The following is a 16,937-nucleotide window of genomic DNA, read 5'->3' on the forward strand; positions in this document are numbered from 1 at the left end:
AAAAAGACATTTACCTACAAATTTTTGTTGTCACTAAATGTCAAGTTTCTTGTAGTGTCTTTAAATTTTTTTTGATTATAACTTCTGAGATGAGAATCAGTTGATAAAAACAAATTTTGAACTTCCTGAATTAGCCTTTCTGAAGTACTTCTGATATGCAATCTTAAGCGCTTCGTATGTTCTTTTTATTGAAGAATTTTGTTTCAAAGATTGACATGGATCAACTTCTTATCTCACATTCCTTGGTTAATCTTGTTCTTCCAATTTTGTAGTGTCCACGAAATGCTTTTGATCTCACTCTAAAGTTCTTCTAATCAATCTGAAGTTTTTCCTAGCACTTGATGATGTGAAGATTCATGTTTCTTGGATATCCTTGCATCTGTAATATCCTTTTCTAAAGAACACTCTCACCATAAGTTCCAAGAGCACTTTCCTCTCAATACCGCAAACACATCCTACAAGAATGTGCAAACGATGAGTTCCATGATGAGGGAGATGACAAAAGTAAATATTGCAGATTCCACAGGTGTTTAGGCCACGGGACAGATTATTTCTTTTAGCTAAAGGATTCCATTGAGGTTCTGATCCAGAAGGGAAAGTTACGAAAGTACACAAGCTACAAGGATAAACAACCAAAACAGATGAAGAAATCCCCCCTTTAAAAAAGAGGTTTGCTAGTGCGTAGTCTCCAAGGAAAGAAAGGAGGAAGACCTAAGAATAGGAAGAGGCATCACCCGTCGATCAATGCCTCAACGAGGAAAGTGTAAGACCCGTAATTTTAAAAATAGATAAATATTAAGAATATAATATTACGTTCTCATATCTATTTTAATTGTTGTTCAAATAAAAATAAATAATACCTTCGACGATGAATTTTTATCGCTACTCGAATATTTTGTAGTTTTTGTCGCGATAGCGACTCATGATAAATTTTTCAGAAAATTTCTTGAGAATTTAATTTTCAGTCTCTTCCACAAACGAAAATTTTATCGCGCTTAATTTTTAAAACAAACTCCGTTTTGTACGAAATTTTTTGTATAGATTCATAAAATTATTGATGATTGATTTATGCAATAAAAATATTTTTCCATCGAAAAATTTTCTCTCATAAGAACCAATTGTAACTAGTAAAGTCTAATGATGATGAATTGCTTTGCTAAGAAAGAAAATATCTTCTCCTTCTTATCCTCTTCCTTTCCTCACACGGCTATACACACATATGCATATTCCAATTTTTTTTTATAAATATATGTATATGTATGCCAAACAAAATTGCTCATCTCTCTTCTCTCTTCTCTCTTCTATCTCTTTTCTTTCTTCTTTCTTCTCTCTTCATTCTTCTCTCTTCTTTCTTTTCTCTTCTTTTTCTTTCACGATTCTTTCTTCATTCTTCCTTCTTTCCTTGTTCTTCATTCTTATTTCTTCTTTCTTCTCCCTTCTACATATGAAAATTACAAGAACCTTGAGAAAGGTAATAACACATGAAAAATCTACTCTTCTTTCCTCTCCTCTCTCACGTGTCCCTTCTTTTTCTCCTATCTTCATACTTCTCTCTCTAAAAATCACTTTCTTTTATTCATCCTTCTTTGATGGAAACTAGTTGCTCATGAATTACCTAAAATTGTTTGGCTTGGATTTGTTTTAGCATGTCTCTAAACATAAGATTCAAACACTCACCCTCCTTTCCTTATCTTATGAAAAGCACGATTCTTTCTTCATTCTTCCTTCATTCTTCCTTCTTTCCTTATCTTATGTCCAACCATATGAACCGCATGAACCGTCGGTTTTCCCAGTTTTTCCTGTTTTTTAGCAGTTCAACGGTTTGTCCCCTGGTTTTATAGACATGGTTTTCAGATTTCTTTAAATCGGTTGAACCGGCCGATCTGATCCGATTTTTTTTTACCTTGGTTTATATATATTGGTATGGCCTAGCCCCTTGCTAGGCTACCTTTTTTTATTACAAAAATATCTCTTGTTCATATGTCATTAATAATGAATAATTTTGTAAAATCAGTTATAATTTCACTTTCCAATACAGATTAACTACTTTTCTTAACAAAGTGAATATGTCAAAACGACTTATAGTGAAATAGAGGAAGTACAAATTTTATTAATAATGCTATTATTTAAAATAAATAAAAAATACATTATCACAAAAACCTTTGAGTCGTCATCACTTTTCTCATATATATTCGCTCATGAATATTCATTGGTTGACGTAGTAGAGTATAGATTCAAGAATATTAATTTTTTTTTTTTTAAGAGAAGACTCAAGAATATTTATCGCACGAGAATTTTCTTTTCACCAAATATGAGCGACCTTTAAATAGATATAGGGGAGTACATGTAACCGATTACTTCATCTGTTGCCAAATTTCCAAGAAACATAATCAAACATGAAATAGCCAAAACTATGAATATAACATTCGACGTTAAACAAAATATTATTGCACATACAAATATAAACCAAAAAGCACAAAAAAACCATTTATTGAAGACACAAACACTCTTCAACCGACACATTTATTCCATAAAAACGAAAGATGAAAACAAACCAATATGCATATGCAATATGCCATTACGAAAATAACACAAACTTTAAAGATGAAAGCAAAACCCCATGCATTAAGCCATTCCATTACTACTTATTTCTTATGACTTATGGAGCAACCTTTGCTTGCTTGACAAGATGAGCATCAATGTCTCGAGTGCATTTGCTAAGGTATTCCATCCAACTATTTGGAGGTTCAACATCTTCATTGATCTTCTCATATTCAACAGTCCATTTAACTGCAGTAGTGCCATCAGCCTTATCAATCACTTCAATGATGAGCTTAAAGACCTTATAGTGCTCATCAATTTCTTCACCGAAGATCTTGTGGACGATTTTTTTGTTCTTTTCATCAATTTCTTCGAAACTCTCATGACATGTGTATACCTTGCCCTCTGTTGTGAAATCGAAGGTAATTAATTCCAATAAAAATTAAAACGGTTATAATAATTATATAAACATTTTTTTGAAAGAATAATTATGAAAGTATAATTATAGAAACATATGGAACCCAATTTTTTCTTAAAAAAAAAAAGTTAATAATATATTGTTTTCATTTCTTAAATAAAATATGTTGTTCCCCAAAAAAAAAAATTGTAAACAAAATCGAACTGAATGAATAATAATAATTTAAAACTATTTGGTTGGCTTTAAGGATCTCTAATTTAGGCCCCTATTCCAACCATCAAATCAACCAATTTTATATATCATGATGATTATTTATCATTGATTTTGACATATAATGTACTGTATGTATTATGTTTCTATAGTATAAGAAGAATCCTTTATAGTTGTACTTGTACATAACAAACCGTTCAATTAAAATATTCATCTATTTTGATCAAACGACTCAGAGTTTAATTAATTGTGTATGTTGACAAAAACTCTTCAATTGATACGTGAGCCATCTAATTTTAATTTAATGGTCAGTAAGGACATCTATTTGAAACCTAAATCCATCGCTTTTGCTATATCTTGTTCCATTATTAATTGTTGATTGGTTTTGTTAACAAATCTTGAGAAATGTTTGTTTTATACAAAATTCAAGATCAATATCAATATGGTATATTTATCCAATTTGAACCTTTATATCTTTTACTTAGATCTGTCATAATATAACCTTTAGATCTGTCATATTTTTAGGACTAAATCTTCTTTTAAAAATTATATCCCAAATTTTGCAATATGTTATTGTCATCTATTTTTTACGTTATATTAAACTTTTTATAACATGTTATTGCCAAAATGAAATTTAAAGATGTCTATGAGAAATATATTTTTTTTCGAAGAATATGAGAAATAAATTTTATTTAGCCAAGTTAAAAATCAGAAGACAAATAAATTATAAATTTATTGATAGACCGAAATAGCACATAAATCCAGTGTTAGTGTTATTAGAAATATAATTTACCTCGGACATGAGTCCAATGTTTAACTGAATCAGAGTGATGCCATTCATCACCTTGATGCAGCTTGGTTTCATGAACACTTTCACAAATGTTTTGCAGTTCGTGAATATTTGATGCGAATAGTTTGAAGAACTTGTCAGAGGATGCTTTGATCCCAATTTCAGTGCTAAGTTTACCAGCAAGCACCATTTTTGAAAAGAAAAACTAAAATAAGAAAGAGAAGAAAGAAAGAAAGGGTTGATATGAGGAAAGTGTATGCAACCCCCATGCCTTAAATAGAAATTTGATTACATTATATTGACCTACCTTTTGAGAATTTTTAATGTAGTTATTGAAGATACATGACCCATTTGTTTTAGATTTAAAAAAAATGATTTTTAAAAAAGATATTTTTGAAAAAAAAAATGATTTTTAAAAAAGATTTTTTTGAATTTTTTGAAAATTTACTTTTTTTTTTTTGTGGTGGCTGGGGTTTGAACCCCTTTTTGAAAATTTACTTTTTTTTTGTGGTGGCTGGGGTTTGAACCCCGGACCTTACATATATTATATATTATGCATTGTCCATACCAACTGAGCTAAGCTCACGAGGACAATTTACTTAAAAGTAGTTGAAGTTATTTCAAACTTATTTGTTATAAGTTAAAAAAGAGATTTTGACATCTAGTAATTTTTTATTTGGAATAAGATATTTTAATATTCACTAACTTAAATATTTATGGTTAGAGATTTTACATAATAAAAATCATATTTAAAGGCTTTGAGATTTTACATAATAAAAATCACATTTTAAACTCATCTGAAATAGCTTTTTATTTTAGATTTTTTTTAAAATTTTATCAACAAAAAAATATAACAAAATGATTAATATTTAAAATGACATTTTACGATAAGCTATTCAAATGATTATTTTCATTTGGAGCTTTCTTTAAAAATTCTTTGCTAAAAAAAAAGGCTTAATTACATAAATGGTCCGTCAACTTATTTGTTGTTTTCGATTTGGTCCCTTAGCTCTAAAATTTTCCATTTTCGTCCCTTATGTACACATCCGTTAGTTAATTTGGTCCACTCCGTTAGTTTTTTAATGCATAATATCTTAGATATGATTTCAGCCATTAGATTGTAGGACCATTGTATGTAACGGTGAACCACCAACACCAAATTTTTTTGTTCTTCATCTTCCCCCTCATGTTCTTCTTCATCTTCATCAACAACAACAATCCTTCAATCCAAAAATTCATCAACAACAACAACAACAAATCTAAAAATCATCAACAACAACAATTCTTCAATCTAGAAATTCATCAACAACAAACAACAATCCTTCCCCCTTTTTATTTCTTAATCTTCTTCATCTTTAACATATGTTCATAAATCCAAGAAAAACAATAACCAGCAAACCCAGCAAAGAGAAAAAAAAACTTTAAATTCTAAACTTTTGTTTTTTGAAACAACATATAATAATCACAGCCTAGCAAAAGAAATGCAAATAGGCAAAAGAGAGCACAAAACAAAACAAACTACCACCAAACAGTGGCCATACACGCCCTAAGGCACAAAATAAAGAAAAAAAATACATGCCAAAAATCCTATATAGCTCCCAACAGAACCAAAACAAACCCCATGCACTATGAAACAAGCAACAACCCAGCAAACTGACGGAATCAACAACACTGCACAGTAGCCAAAAGCCAAGGCACACCGCATAGAATTAATCTCCCCACCAACCAATAACCATTCCATGCCTCTCATTTCCCCTTTCCATTCAATCATGAATCTGAGAAAAGAAGGGTGTATGAAGGTTTCAGATTTAATTGGAAAAGAAAAGAAGGTTGTCGTGAGTGAAGGATGATGGAAAAACATGGAAGAAAATAGTGAATTCCAGCAGCAACAACAACAACAACACAAATTCGAAATTTGAATTTGAATTCGAATTTCTGGGATCCAAAATCGATTCGTTGTTGTTGTTATTTCTGGGCTCCGACCTCGAGTTTCCGGCACGGTTGCAGTGGTTTTCCGGCACGATGGTCGCCGGTGAAATTTCCCAGATCATGAAATAAATTAAGGGGTTTGGTAGAGGTAATCGTGAAAAAAAAGATTGTCACTTTCGTTTCTCAAAAGGAGCCTCATGGTGGACAAAAATTAAGAGAGAAAGTGGTCATTGGAGTTTTTCAAACTCACACCAATCGAAAAATAAATTAGTGGTTATTGAAGAGGGAGAAGAGAGTAATTCATTGGTGGTTGTGGGGCTTTCAAAGGAGGCCGCACGGAGGAGTTATGGTGGCTGGAAGTTGGTGGTGAAAAAGGAAGAAGAAGAAGAATCGTAAGAAAAATATAAAATGATGAAGAAAGGAGGGTGGAAGAGGAAGAAAAGGAGAAAAAATTATGTGTTGATGGTTCATTGTAACATATGATATACCTAAATGATCTAGCGGTTTCTATTTTAAAAAAAGGATCAAAAGGTTGAAATTAAAAAATTAATAAGGTATACGGTGGACCACCTACAAGGTTGATCCACCTAAGATATTTGGGGTTAAAGTTAACTGACATGGATCAAATTGACTAATGGAGCTTATTTGAAGGACCGATAAGGAAATTTTTAGAGTTAAGGGACCAAATCGAAAACAACAAATAAGTTGAGGGACCATTTATGTAATTAAGCCAAAAAAAAATTATACCTAAAAGATGTTACACTATAAAAATATATTTAAAAACAAACTATAACAAACTGACCCATGTGATATTGTTCACGGTATTTATAATGTGACCAATGCCTTTTTTTCACAATATTTATAAAAAAGTTAAAATAAAATAATCTAATATTGAGGAGGAGTTTTGGAATATAATGTTTGAATTGATTTTTTTAAGGAAAAAGCTAAATCACGCGAATTGGGATCCCACGAATTTTTCACGACGTGTATTCCATGAAAGACAACATTTATTGAATACCATTCTATAAACCAATTTCCCATGAATTTCGCTCACCCTTGATATTCATTGGTTTATTTACTATTCGCAATCTCCTCGGAATGTTTTTCTTCGCTTTATATAGCAATGCTCTTCGCCAACATATTAAGCACTCCGTTGCGAATAATGTTTGAGTTGTGTCGCTAACTAATTTCTTTAACAAAATAAAAGATAATAGGGATATGGATTCTTTGAATTGAAGTAAAAGGGTCTCTTAAGAATAAAGAGATAAAGAAGATATTTGACTAATTTCGTTGATGATTGTAATAGTGAAAACACAAGACCTTATAAAACCACCATTATTCTATACTCATGTATTCATAACAAACTAATAACTCATCAATCGTATAGAACTAACGAGTCGCTACTTAATAACGACATGGTCATTTTACTTTTTGGGTTCCCTAACTTGTTAAACTCAATATGCAATTCCGAATCACTATAGCTCATATCATCTTTGCTCAAAACAATAACTACCCTATCAAACCTTGTCCTCAAAAGGTTGTAAAAAGTTTATACTACAAACCTTGTCCTCATCTTTTGGAGGCTCTAGCTACAATAAACTTCCTAGCCATCCCTTTGCTTCCACGGGTAAGAATTAGCTGGTGTTGACAGATTCAAATAACCACCAGGGTCCCATTGCTCAAATTGGATATCTTTTCCACCTCATTGAACACGTTTGAGCTTGTTTCAGTAACATCGAGTTACCTAACTGGTTGTGCAGTAAATATAATTGGAGTTAATAGTAGCCAAAAGTTGAATGGATGGACAGGGAGACCCAATACTAGCCCTACAACATGGTGACAGATCCATAAATTTTTATTTGTGGGGGCAATGTATGACACCATTTATCTAAAATAATTATGTATAATAAAATTTAAAAAAAAAATTATTTTTGAATAATTTTTTAAGAACTTAAACTAACTCACCTAAATTGATATCGAGAGAATCAAACCCGAGACTATGATGAGGAGTGCATTCTCATATCTCAAGTCAACACCATCAAACTAACACAAATAGGTTACTATTTTAGAATATTTATGATCGATTATGAGATTATGTGGTATTGGGGATTTAGATTTCTATTTCTCTTGATATTTTAGTTTTTTTTTCATTATTAAGTGACTTATTTGTTTTGAAATTTTTATTTATTTTAACTCACTCTATTTCTCTTGTTTTTTAGTATTTTTTGTCATTATTAAGTGACTTATTTATTTTCATTTTTTTTATTTTTAACTCAAACCAAGCTAACTCATTATTATCAAGTAAATTCATAGTGCGGTCCAGAGAAACATGTAAGTCACGACAAAAAGTATGAGAGATAGATGTCATTTCTAAAGTATGAACACTCCCAAAGTTTTTTTATTTTTTGGTTACAAGGGAAAAAGAAAGAGAAAAAAACAACAAAAACAAGAAAAAAGAAAGAAAAAAAAGGAGAAACTACTCTCTAGAATAGAGAGTTCCAACTGCGTTCATCCTAAGGAGGAGCAAAAGATTAACTGGAGGAGAGACATGGAAAAGCAGCTCAGTATCCGAACCTATTCCAAGCTTTGCCATAAAATCCGCACATTGTTTACCCTCTCTAAGAGTGTGGCAAACAGTTACATTACCTTGCCTAATCAGATCCTTCACATCTTGGATCAAGACAACATAAACATAGTATCTCATAGTCGGGCCTTTGAGGAGGTTTATACAATGCAAGGAGTTGGTATAGCCAACAAGCTCAATTATATTCAATCTTTTTGCCAAAATAAGCCTCTGGTAAATAGCGTGAAGCTCGACATACAAGATGTCAGAAGAATCATTAATATAGCCAGGGCCGTCCCTAAGAATTCGGAGGCTCGGCTCTGGAAATGAAAAGAGGCCAATGATAAAATCAAAACGTATTTTTTTTAAAAGAACAATGTTCTATTTATATTTTTTAAAAGATAAATATAAGCTGCCGTATATACGTGGTACACCCAAAGGTGAAAATGACTACCGTATACATGAGGAAACCCCCACCTAACACCAAAAGCAAGAGGACCTAATTCTAATAGGCCTAAAAGGCTAAAACAAGGGGACAAAAAATGGCTGGGGGTATTAAAAAAAAATTGGAGGGCAGTAGTACTAGTGGGTATTAAATTTTTTTTTTTAGGTCAATGGCTGAGGGAGGCCCAGCTCTGTTGAGCTGTTTGCACCCCCCTCAGGGTCGGGCCCAAATATAGCCTAAGAAACCTGATAAATAATATCTAGTATTATTCCGAATAATTCCACCAAAACCAGCTCTCACGGGGTTGCCCAAACAACTACCGTCAACATTGAGGATTGTGCAAGAATAATTAGCACTATTCCACCTGATAAATCTCTCAACTTGAACAACATGAGAATTAATCGTGAAATAGTGAGAAAAAGAATCTACCATAATGTGGATGTTGTAGGAGAGATGACTAAGAGACCAATTCACATTATTAAGACATATTAGATTTCAGTGACGCCAAACCCACCAAACTGTAGCCATGAAAATGAAGTACTAGGAACTCGAAGAGCACCCCTTCAATCAATGGTTCACTTCCATATCTGCGAAGAAAGTTGCATCATTGAGCAACGCCAAAGTTTCAATTTAACAATGTTTTCGTGTTTTATTATATTTATTGTTTTAAATGTTGTTAGTGAAAACAATATTAAACTATTACAAATATTTATACAAAAAATATATTAACATATAAGTGATAAAATGCTTGCGAAATTATCACTTAGAAAAAATTAAGAGACAATTAAAAAAATTGAAAGGAGACTTTAAAGAATATTTTAGTTTCACCACAAAAAAAAAAGAATATTTTGTTTGTACTAAAAAAATATATTGAAACATCTAAAAATTATATTTTCAAATGTACGTAGCATGCTTTTTTCCCATTTTTACACCATCAAATATGTCACTTTTGTGTATGTGACTAAATAATAATTCAATAACTATCGCTCATACCATTATCCACTTGATTTTTTCGTAAACAAAATGATTCCAGATTTTTTGTGGGGACAATCATTAATTTTTAATGAAAATAAACCTAAAACAATTCATTTACTTTTAATAAAAATAAAAATTAGTGGGGGCAGCTGTCCCCATTACCTCACATGTAGATCTGTGCCTGGCACTACCTAGGCAATAATCATGGTACTGAGTGATGAAAACCTGAGAATTCAAATTATGAAATAAATTAAATCCCGACAAAGAGGGAGTGTTTGAGTTTTGGTACATGTAATTGTTAATCTTTTTAATTTAACTTTTTTTAAAAATATTAATTATTTTTGATTTTGCCCCTCAATCAATTTTGTTGATGAAGTGACACAATTTTGATGACGTGTCACTAATAACTAGAATAAATGTATGATGACTCATAAAAAAAGCCTTGTCAACAACATTAATAACCTCATTGATTTAATCAATTTTTTTTTGGATTCTAATCAAATTTAATTATTCATCATCTTCATCTAAAATTCAAAACTCCAACCAAGAAACAAAAAAACTCACAAAATCTCAACTTCTTTTTCCTTAACACCCAACTTCTTCTTCTTTAAAAATTAGGAATTCTCACACTCAATCTAAAACAACCCTCAAAATTAATCTCATCCAATTTCAAACCTTTCCCATCAAACACATTCCTCACATTATGAAAACTCCTATACCCACGTGCCTATTCTCAACCACCATCCCAAACTTTTCCTTCAACCTTCCCCACTGATCCAAATTTCTCAGTTCAGCAACACAATCACAACCGATTTTGATTTAAATCCTCCATATATTCCTATAATCTTTGATGGAGCAAACATGTCGTAGATTTTAGTTACATGCATGTTCATCTGATTATTCCGCACTAAAGGATATGCTTATGGTTTTATTGTGCATAGAGTATGACCTGTATGGATAGGTTAATAAATTAAATCCAACAATTTTTTGAAAAATTGTTAATTTTATAAAATAAAATAAATTAATAATGTGAGTTGAATAGAGATTTGGGTCCCACAACAATGACTTGTAATGAAACAAAGTGAAGTGGAGGAAATTGTGGGGATGTAACCTTACTAATGTGATGAGTCTACTAAGTGATTGCTCTTCTGCTGCACTGCGTTGGAATTAGCAGAAAACATGTGTAGAGAAAAATTCTTTTCTAATAAATAAAAGTTTTGCATCCGTCGACATATTAAAATTATTGAGAATCTATTTTGCAAGACACATATTTGAATTTACAGCTTATATTTTATAAGTTTATTTGACAAAAAAATATCTTTACCATACCGGGAACCGTCGCCGTCATACCGAAGCATTTTCTGCCACCGTTGTCACCAGGCACGGATACAATGTGGGGGCAATGGGGTCAAGCGACCCCACTTGCCTCCACTTGTGTATTGTATTTTTAACCTAAAATTAGATATATATTTAGTTTGACCTCTCTTTAATAATTTATTACACTACAAAAAATTATAAAACTAAGAAGGTTCCTGATGAGTGTTCTAAGAGTACTAGTTAATTGATAAGTGCCAGGAAGTAGTACTTTTAATGTTTATTTATGGCACGTTTGTTACTTGTTTCACAAGTTATCCAGGGAAAAGCCGAGAGAAAAGTGAAATTTTGACCTTTTACGCTTTAGTCATCTTACTCTACCCATTTGTGCAGGAATTGAGTGTCCAAACATCAAGCAAGTGCAAAAACAACAAATTTGGGCAAAGGTCAGCTCGCCATGGCGAGCCAAAGGCGAGCTAAATGGCGAGGACTTCCAGAGAGCACCAGGCCACTTCGCCACTGAGATGGCCATGGCGAGAAATTTCGCCAGGCGAAGTTCTGGCGAGGTAAAAGGCGAAGAAAGGCGGTTTGATCTGATTTTTGGTGACGTGGCAGAATCCCATTGGTGAAGAAAACTGAGCTCGCCATGGCGAGCAATATTCTGCCAGGCGAAATTGGTTTTTGCAGATTTGTATAAAAGCTCATTTTCTCTCATTTCTAATTATTAAGTTAGTTTTTATCTTAGTTTTTCTCATAGTTTTCAGAGGTAGATATTTCTTAGGGAGAAATAAGGTAGATCATATAGAGTGAGAGTGATTTTGGAAGTTGGATCTTTATTTCTTTGTTGAGACATCACAAGTGTAATGAATCCTTCCTTTTCAATCCATCCTTGCAAGGCTTCCATGATGATGTGTAGCTAAATACCCTTTGTTGGGATGTGAGGTACTTGATCTTGCTAAACATGTAATCTTTTGATCTTGCAATATATGATTCTAGCAATTTATATTCAATATTGTTGTTATTCTTGTGTTAATGCTTTCAATAAGATTCAAGATGATTTGGACACAAACTCTTGAATCTAGAGCTAGGGTAGCAACATATCTTAGGTTAACTTCTTTGACAACTTTGTTAATCTTGTGATAATCACCTTAATCAAGAGTTTAATGCTTTCGGATGCTTAATCAGGCTGGACACGGTCGATTAAGTTATCCGATCGACTTTGTTATCGTTTAAGGAATTTGGACACGAATGTTTAAACGATAACTTAGAAATAATTATATCACTTTGGACACGAAGGATAGTTTAGAATTGATTGTGATAATGTTGTTTATAAAGCTAGAATTCGTATGGATCATTAGTTTACGTGTGACGCTTGGTTAAGGAACGCTACTCCTAACAAGTTTCAATCCTTATTAATCTCATCTTTTACTTTTTGCAATTAGTTTAGTTAGTTACCTTTCAATTCAAACAAACAAGTACTCTTAATACTTGGAATGATAGTCGATGTTAAACTGTCATTGATAACGCACTATTCCCTGTGGAGACGATACAAAAATACTTATCTCGTTTGATGCTAAGAATATACTTCATCAAAATGGCGCCGCTGCCGGGGAATGGTGTTTAGTTATCATAGATAGTACTATTGATTTATCGCTTTAAGTATTTGTATATAATCCGTAAATAGTTTTCTTTATTTGATAGTTGTTTGTACTTACCCCTTGTTGATAAACATAGAAAAGTTTCTTGTTAGTTGTTTCCGTTTTAGGATCACCACCTAGCCAAAATCATGGCTGATCATGGTTACTTCAACTTCTATACTCCACCCGAGTATGAATCCTATCCACAGTATCAGCAACAGTCTTATGAAGATGAAAGATATTCGGTGATTGAAAATACTTTGAACATCTTCATGCAACAATCCATGATAAACATGCAAGATACCAACCAAAGATTGAAGACTTTATCACTTCAAATTGGGTTGATTCAAGCACAAATCATGGATAACCAAGCCAACAATCAATCCACTCTTGGAGAACAAGAAAATAATCCAAACATGTTTGAGAGAGTCGGAGAGATTGTTGAAGAAGTTGTTGTTCAAAATGAGGTAGTTACAATTGTTGATATTGAAGAAGCAACGGTGGTTGAGAAAAAGGAACGGTTACTAATCAAGGAAGATTTAATGGTAACAAGAGGGAAGAAGATGAACAAGGTAGAAATCGATCGAGTCATTGATGAAATTAACGCCTTGTTCAAACCAAAGCTAGGGAGGTCATGGACTCCAAATCTTTTGTTTCTAAAGTTCATGGAATTCCTCCCAAAGCGTAGGGTTTCAAAGCATGATGTGCTATCCGTTTCATTTTGGCCACCCTAACGAAAAAGGCGTCGAGCTAACGACGTTAAACAAGCGCTAGTTGGGAGGCAACCCAATTTTGTAAGTCCATTTATTGTTTTATTGCATAAATAAGTTTAGAGTCATATGCATAACAAAGCTAATCCAAAGCAGAAGCAACTTAAAAATTTTGGTCTAAAAATGTCATTTTCGCCAGGCCAAGAATATTTCGCCTGGCGAAATTTACAGGTCATTTGACCTGCTTACCAGAAATCTCGCCATGGCGAGATCATCCTCCGCCTGGCGAAATTGCCAAAATGGCAGTTACGTTTTCCCATGCCACTAACTCACCATAACTCCTCCCAACCACCCATTAACCCTCATTATCTCAAAAATTTCGGTTTCTTTTTCCTCTCTCTCCACTAACCCATTTTCCTCTCTTCCAAACCCTAAACTTACAAAGAAATTGTCCACACAAATTCCATTCAAGTAATATCAAGTCAAGCTTTCAATTTTGCATCAAATCTGCATTTGATTTACTCTGAACAACAGGTTTGTGATTCATTTGTTTCATTGCTTATTGTAAATTGCATGTTCTAGAACAAACCCTAGGTTAGAAGACAAGAACAATGTTGATTCTCTCTTATTGTAGTTTTTAATCCTTAAGTAACAGAGATGAACGAAAATCAAAATAATATCTGTGTTCATTTCATACTCAAATCACAACTTTGAATCTTTAACCCTAGTGTTGTAAATTTTCGCATAAAAAGGGTTGTTGTGACAAAACTTTGATTTAATTCATCTCTTAGTCATGATTAGGGTCGAAAATTGTTGATTTAAGTTAGAACAATCATGCAATAGGAAGAAACAAGGGAGAGCTGTTGATTTTTTTTGAGAAATAGGTTGAATTTCAAAATCTGGGTACGCTCGCCATTCACCTCGCCATGGCGAGGTGTTCTTAAAAAACCCAGAAAAATTTAACCAATTTCGCCATGGCGAGCTCAGCCTTCGCCTGGCGAAATTCACTGGACCCAGAATTTTTTTTATTCTGCTTTGACTGTAATTCTTTCTAATCTTTTGTTCTGTGAATTGTATGGGTTTCCTGGTTGTGTTTTCTTACAGGTATGGCTCCTAAAAATTCTCAAAAGGCATCATCTTCCGCTAAGGGAAAAAGGAAACAATCTGAAACTGTTGAAGCTTCAAGGCCATATGATGAGCACAGGTTCTTTAGTGCTGACCATCAGGAAAGGTTTCAGGAACTCTGCAGCCGAAAGATTTGGCATGACAAGCAGTTCCAAATCTCAGCTCAAGGGAAATACAAAGTGTTGGCTGCCATCATTCAGAGGAGAAAATGGGAGAAACTGGTTGCCCCACACCCTCAACTCAACACTGACATTGTGCGTGAGTTCTATGCAAACGCCATGCCTCTAGAAGGAGAGGGTTTTAGCTTTACAACCATGGTAAGGGGCAGGGTGATCACCTTTGATCGCGAAGGTATCAATGATTACCTTGGGAAACCGTACAAACTTAAGACCCCAGATGAACTGTGTCCCTTCCACCTCCAACAAAACAAAGGGGATTGGGATCACTCAGCCATTCAAGAAACAATTCTACAACCGGGGAAGGGGTATGAGAAGAGTGTGACTGGGAGGGATACCGTAAAGAAGTGTAACATGACCCCCATTGCTCAAACCCTCTTGAAACTGATCTTGTTCAATGTCAAACCCAAAAGTCACCTCTCTACTTGCACCATAGATATCCCACCCCTCTTGTACTACATTCTCACCGATCAACCGGTCGACATTGCCCGCATCATTGCTGAAGAACTTAAAGATGTTGCTTTAAGCAACAAGGATAGGGTCCCTTTAGCCTTTCCTGGATTGATAATGGGGTTGATCATTAGCCTCCGCATTAAAATCCCTAGCCATGTCCATGAGGAGCTGCAGAATCCAATCACTGATGCTATCATTGCAAGGCACAGTGACAAAGAGAAAAAGGGTAAGAAAGGTACCGGAGCTTCCTCATCGCACCAACCTCAAGCTCCAACTTCAGCTGATGATTTCTCACACATGGACCCAGCTCAGAGGCAGTGTTTTACTTACACTTGGGACTACCTGGATGCAAACAAGCGGGCTATGACATCATTGCATGACTTTATGTACCGGATGCAGCTACATGCCGGTTACCCACAGGTAGCAGACCATCAGGTTCCTTTTCCAGAGGCTTTTCAGGCTTATTGTGCTTGGCCTGGGGACAGGCCATTTGTCTATGGAGGGGGTGGTTCTTCAGATATGCATATTGATGATCCAGCTGATGATGATCAGGGTGGGGCAGATTTACATGATCCGGATGCGGTGGTGAGTGCAACAAATTCTAGTGAAGACACTCAGAGTTACGAAGAGGAGGAGTTTTAGGGAGCAGAACTTGAAAGCACATCTGAATTGAGAACATTTGAAGATGCTTTCAGTCAATTCCTTATTTCTAGAACTCATCTTTTATTGCTTTTTGTTAATTACTCTTTGAACTATTTGCTTCTGTTGATGTTTACTTTGTTATGTATGACTTTAGTACTTTGGGATATTTTGAATTATGTATTGTTCCATACTATGGGATTATGTATTGTGTTATTGTTTTAGACAATGTGTTTAATTACGGGTTGTTAGTATTGTTTTAGTAACGTATTGTGTTATTTTATTTTTGTGAATGTATTTCATTTTGAGCTATTTTTAAAAATTTGTGGAAGTTTATTTTGGTTATTACTATTGCTTGTTTGAAAGAAATTGAAAAAAATGCTCAAAACTTCAAATTGCAATGTGCTTGAAAGATAGCCAAAGTGAGCATATCTCAGATGATTGATAATGATTCATTGTTGTGATTAAAGCGCATAGCCAAGGTACAAGTTTCCGGTTTTTCTAGATTTTTACTTGAATGTGAAACGGGTACTTTGCACAAATTTCACGTAATTCAGTTCTTTACAATAATTTATTTGTTTGTGAACCATGTAGTACTAGCCTAAAGTGAGGAAACCTCAAATGTTTGTACATATGCAAGGAGACCGGTTTTCATTGTTTAACTCGGTTGTTTTATGTTAAATCCAATAATTGTTTTAAATTGTGTGAAGGCATGGAAGTGATCAAGGCACATTTTTGTTATTGAGTGAAACGTACTTGACCACAAATAGCCTACCTTGTGAGAAGAGCGAGTACTTGCTAACCCATTTGAGCCAAATGAATCGGAGTCATCAATTATGAACTGTCAATTCATAAGCACAATGCTTGATGAAGTTGCCTTTAAATTTTTCAAAATTCAGTTCATCTTTGACGCACTTTAGGACTCTGATATGTTTTTAATTGTTGAACCCTAAAATTTCAATGTTATTTGTCCCTTTTGCCTTAGAGTAGAGGAACATTCAATTAGGGTATT

At 33.7% G+C, this 16,937-nt stretch overlaps 3 protein-coding genes and 1 long non-coding RNA gene across 4 annotated transcripts in view; 2 read left to right on the plus strand and 2 right to left on the minus strand.

The window, feature by feature from the left end:
* The window catches only part of LOC146898665 (uncharacterized), an 84,525-nt gene extending 80,249 nt beyond the window's left edge, over window positions 1-4,276 (plus strand). Inside the window, exon 2 of the long non-coding RNA XR_015023986.1 lies at window positions 4,181-4,276. This is a non-coding gene — a long non-coding RNA (uncharacterized LOC146898665). The remainder of the gene's footprint in view (window positions 1-4,180) is intronic.
* Window positions 2,403-4,204, minus strand: LOC146898670 (MLP-like protein 43). The gene is made up of 2 exons (XM_085738850.1): window positions 3,963-4,204; window positions 2,403-2,946 (listed from the first exon to the last, which is right to left on the minus strand). Exons 1-2 carry the CDS (start codon window positions 4,147-4,149, stop codon window positions 2,660-2,662), a joined length of 474 nt encoding a protein of 157 aa, XP_085594976.1. The 5' UTR covers window positions 4,150-4,204; the 3' UTR covers window positions 2,403-2,659.
* Window positions 4,277-8,364: 4,088 nt separating the features above from the next.
* Window positions 8,365-9,328, minus strand: LOC146898671 (uncharacterized). Its single transcript, XM_085736595.1, has 2 exons — window positions 9,136-9,328; window positions 8,365-8,741 (listed from the first exon to the last, which is right to left on the minus strand). The coding sequence occupies exons 1-2, from the start codon at window positions 9,326-9,328 to the stop codon at window positions 8,365-8,367; spliced, it is 570 nt and encodes a 189-aa protein (XP_085592721.1).
* Window positions 9,329-14,387: 5,059 nt separating this feature from the next.
* LOC146898672 (uncharacterized) lies at window positions 14,388-16,081 on the plus strand. Its single transcript, XM_085733896.1, has one exon. It carries the CDS (start codon window positions 14,639-14,641, stop codon window positions 15,926-15,928), a length of 1,290 nt encoding a protein of 429 aa, XP_085590022.1. The 5' UTR covers window positions 14,388-14,638; the 3' UTR covers window positions 15,929-16,081.
* Window positions 16,082-16,937: the final 856 nt, after the last annotated feature.

The sequence above is a fragment of the Medicago sativa genome, chromosome 8 (assembly GCF_051527215.1).
Source record: "Medicago sativa cultivar Bolivia chromosome 8, Bolivia_mono, whole genome shotgun sequence".
Classification (NCBI taxonomy): Eukaryota; Viridiplantae; Streptophyta; class Magnoliopsida; order Fabales; family Fabaceae; genus Medicago; species Medicago sativa.

Coding starts and splice junctions, on each gene's coding strand:
- LOC146898670 (XM_085738850.1), bottom strand. CDS start 4,149: ATGGTGCTTGCTGGTAAACTTAGCACTGAAATTGGGATCAAAGCATCC. Junction 2,947..3,962: donor ACATTGGACTCATGTCCGAG/GTAAATTATATT, acceptor ATTTCACAACAG/AGGGCAAGGTATACACATGT.
- LOC146898671 (XM_085736595.1), bottom strand. CDS start 9,328: ATGGTAGATTCTTTTTCTCACTATTTCACGATTAATTCTCATGTTGTT. Junction 8,742..9,135: donor ATATTATTTATCAGGTTTCT/TAGGCTATATTT, acceptor TTAGGGACGGCC/CTGGCTATATTAATGATTCT.
- LOC146898672 (XM_085733896.1), top strand. CDS start 14,639: ATGGCTCCTAAAAATTCTCAAAAGGCATCATCTTCCGCTAAGGGAAAA.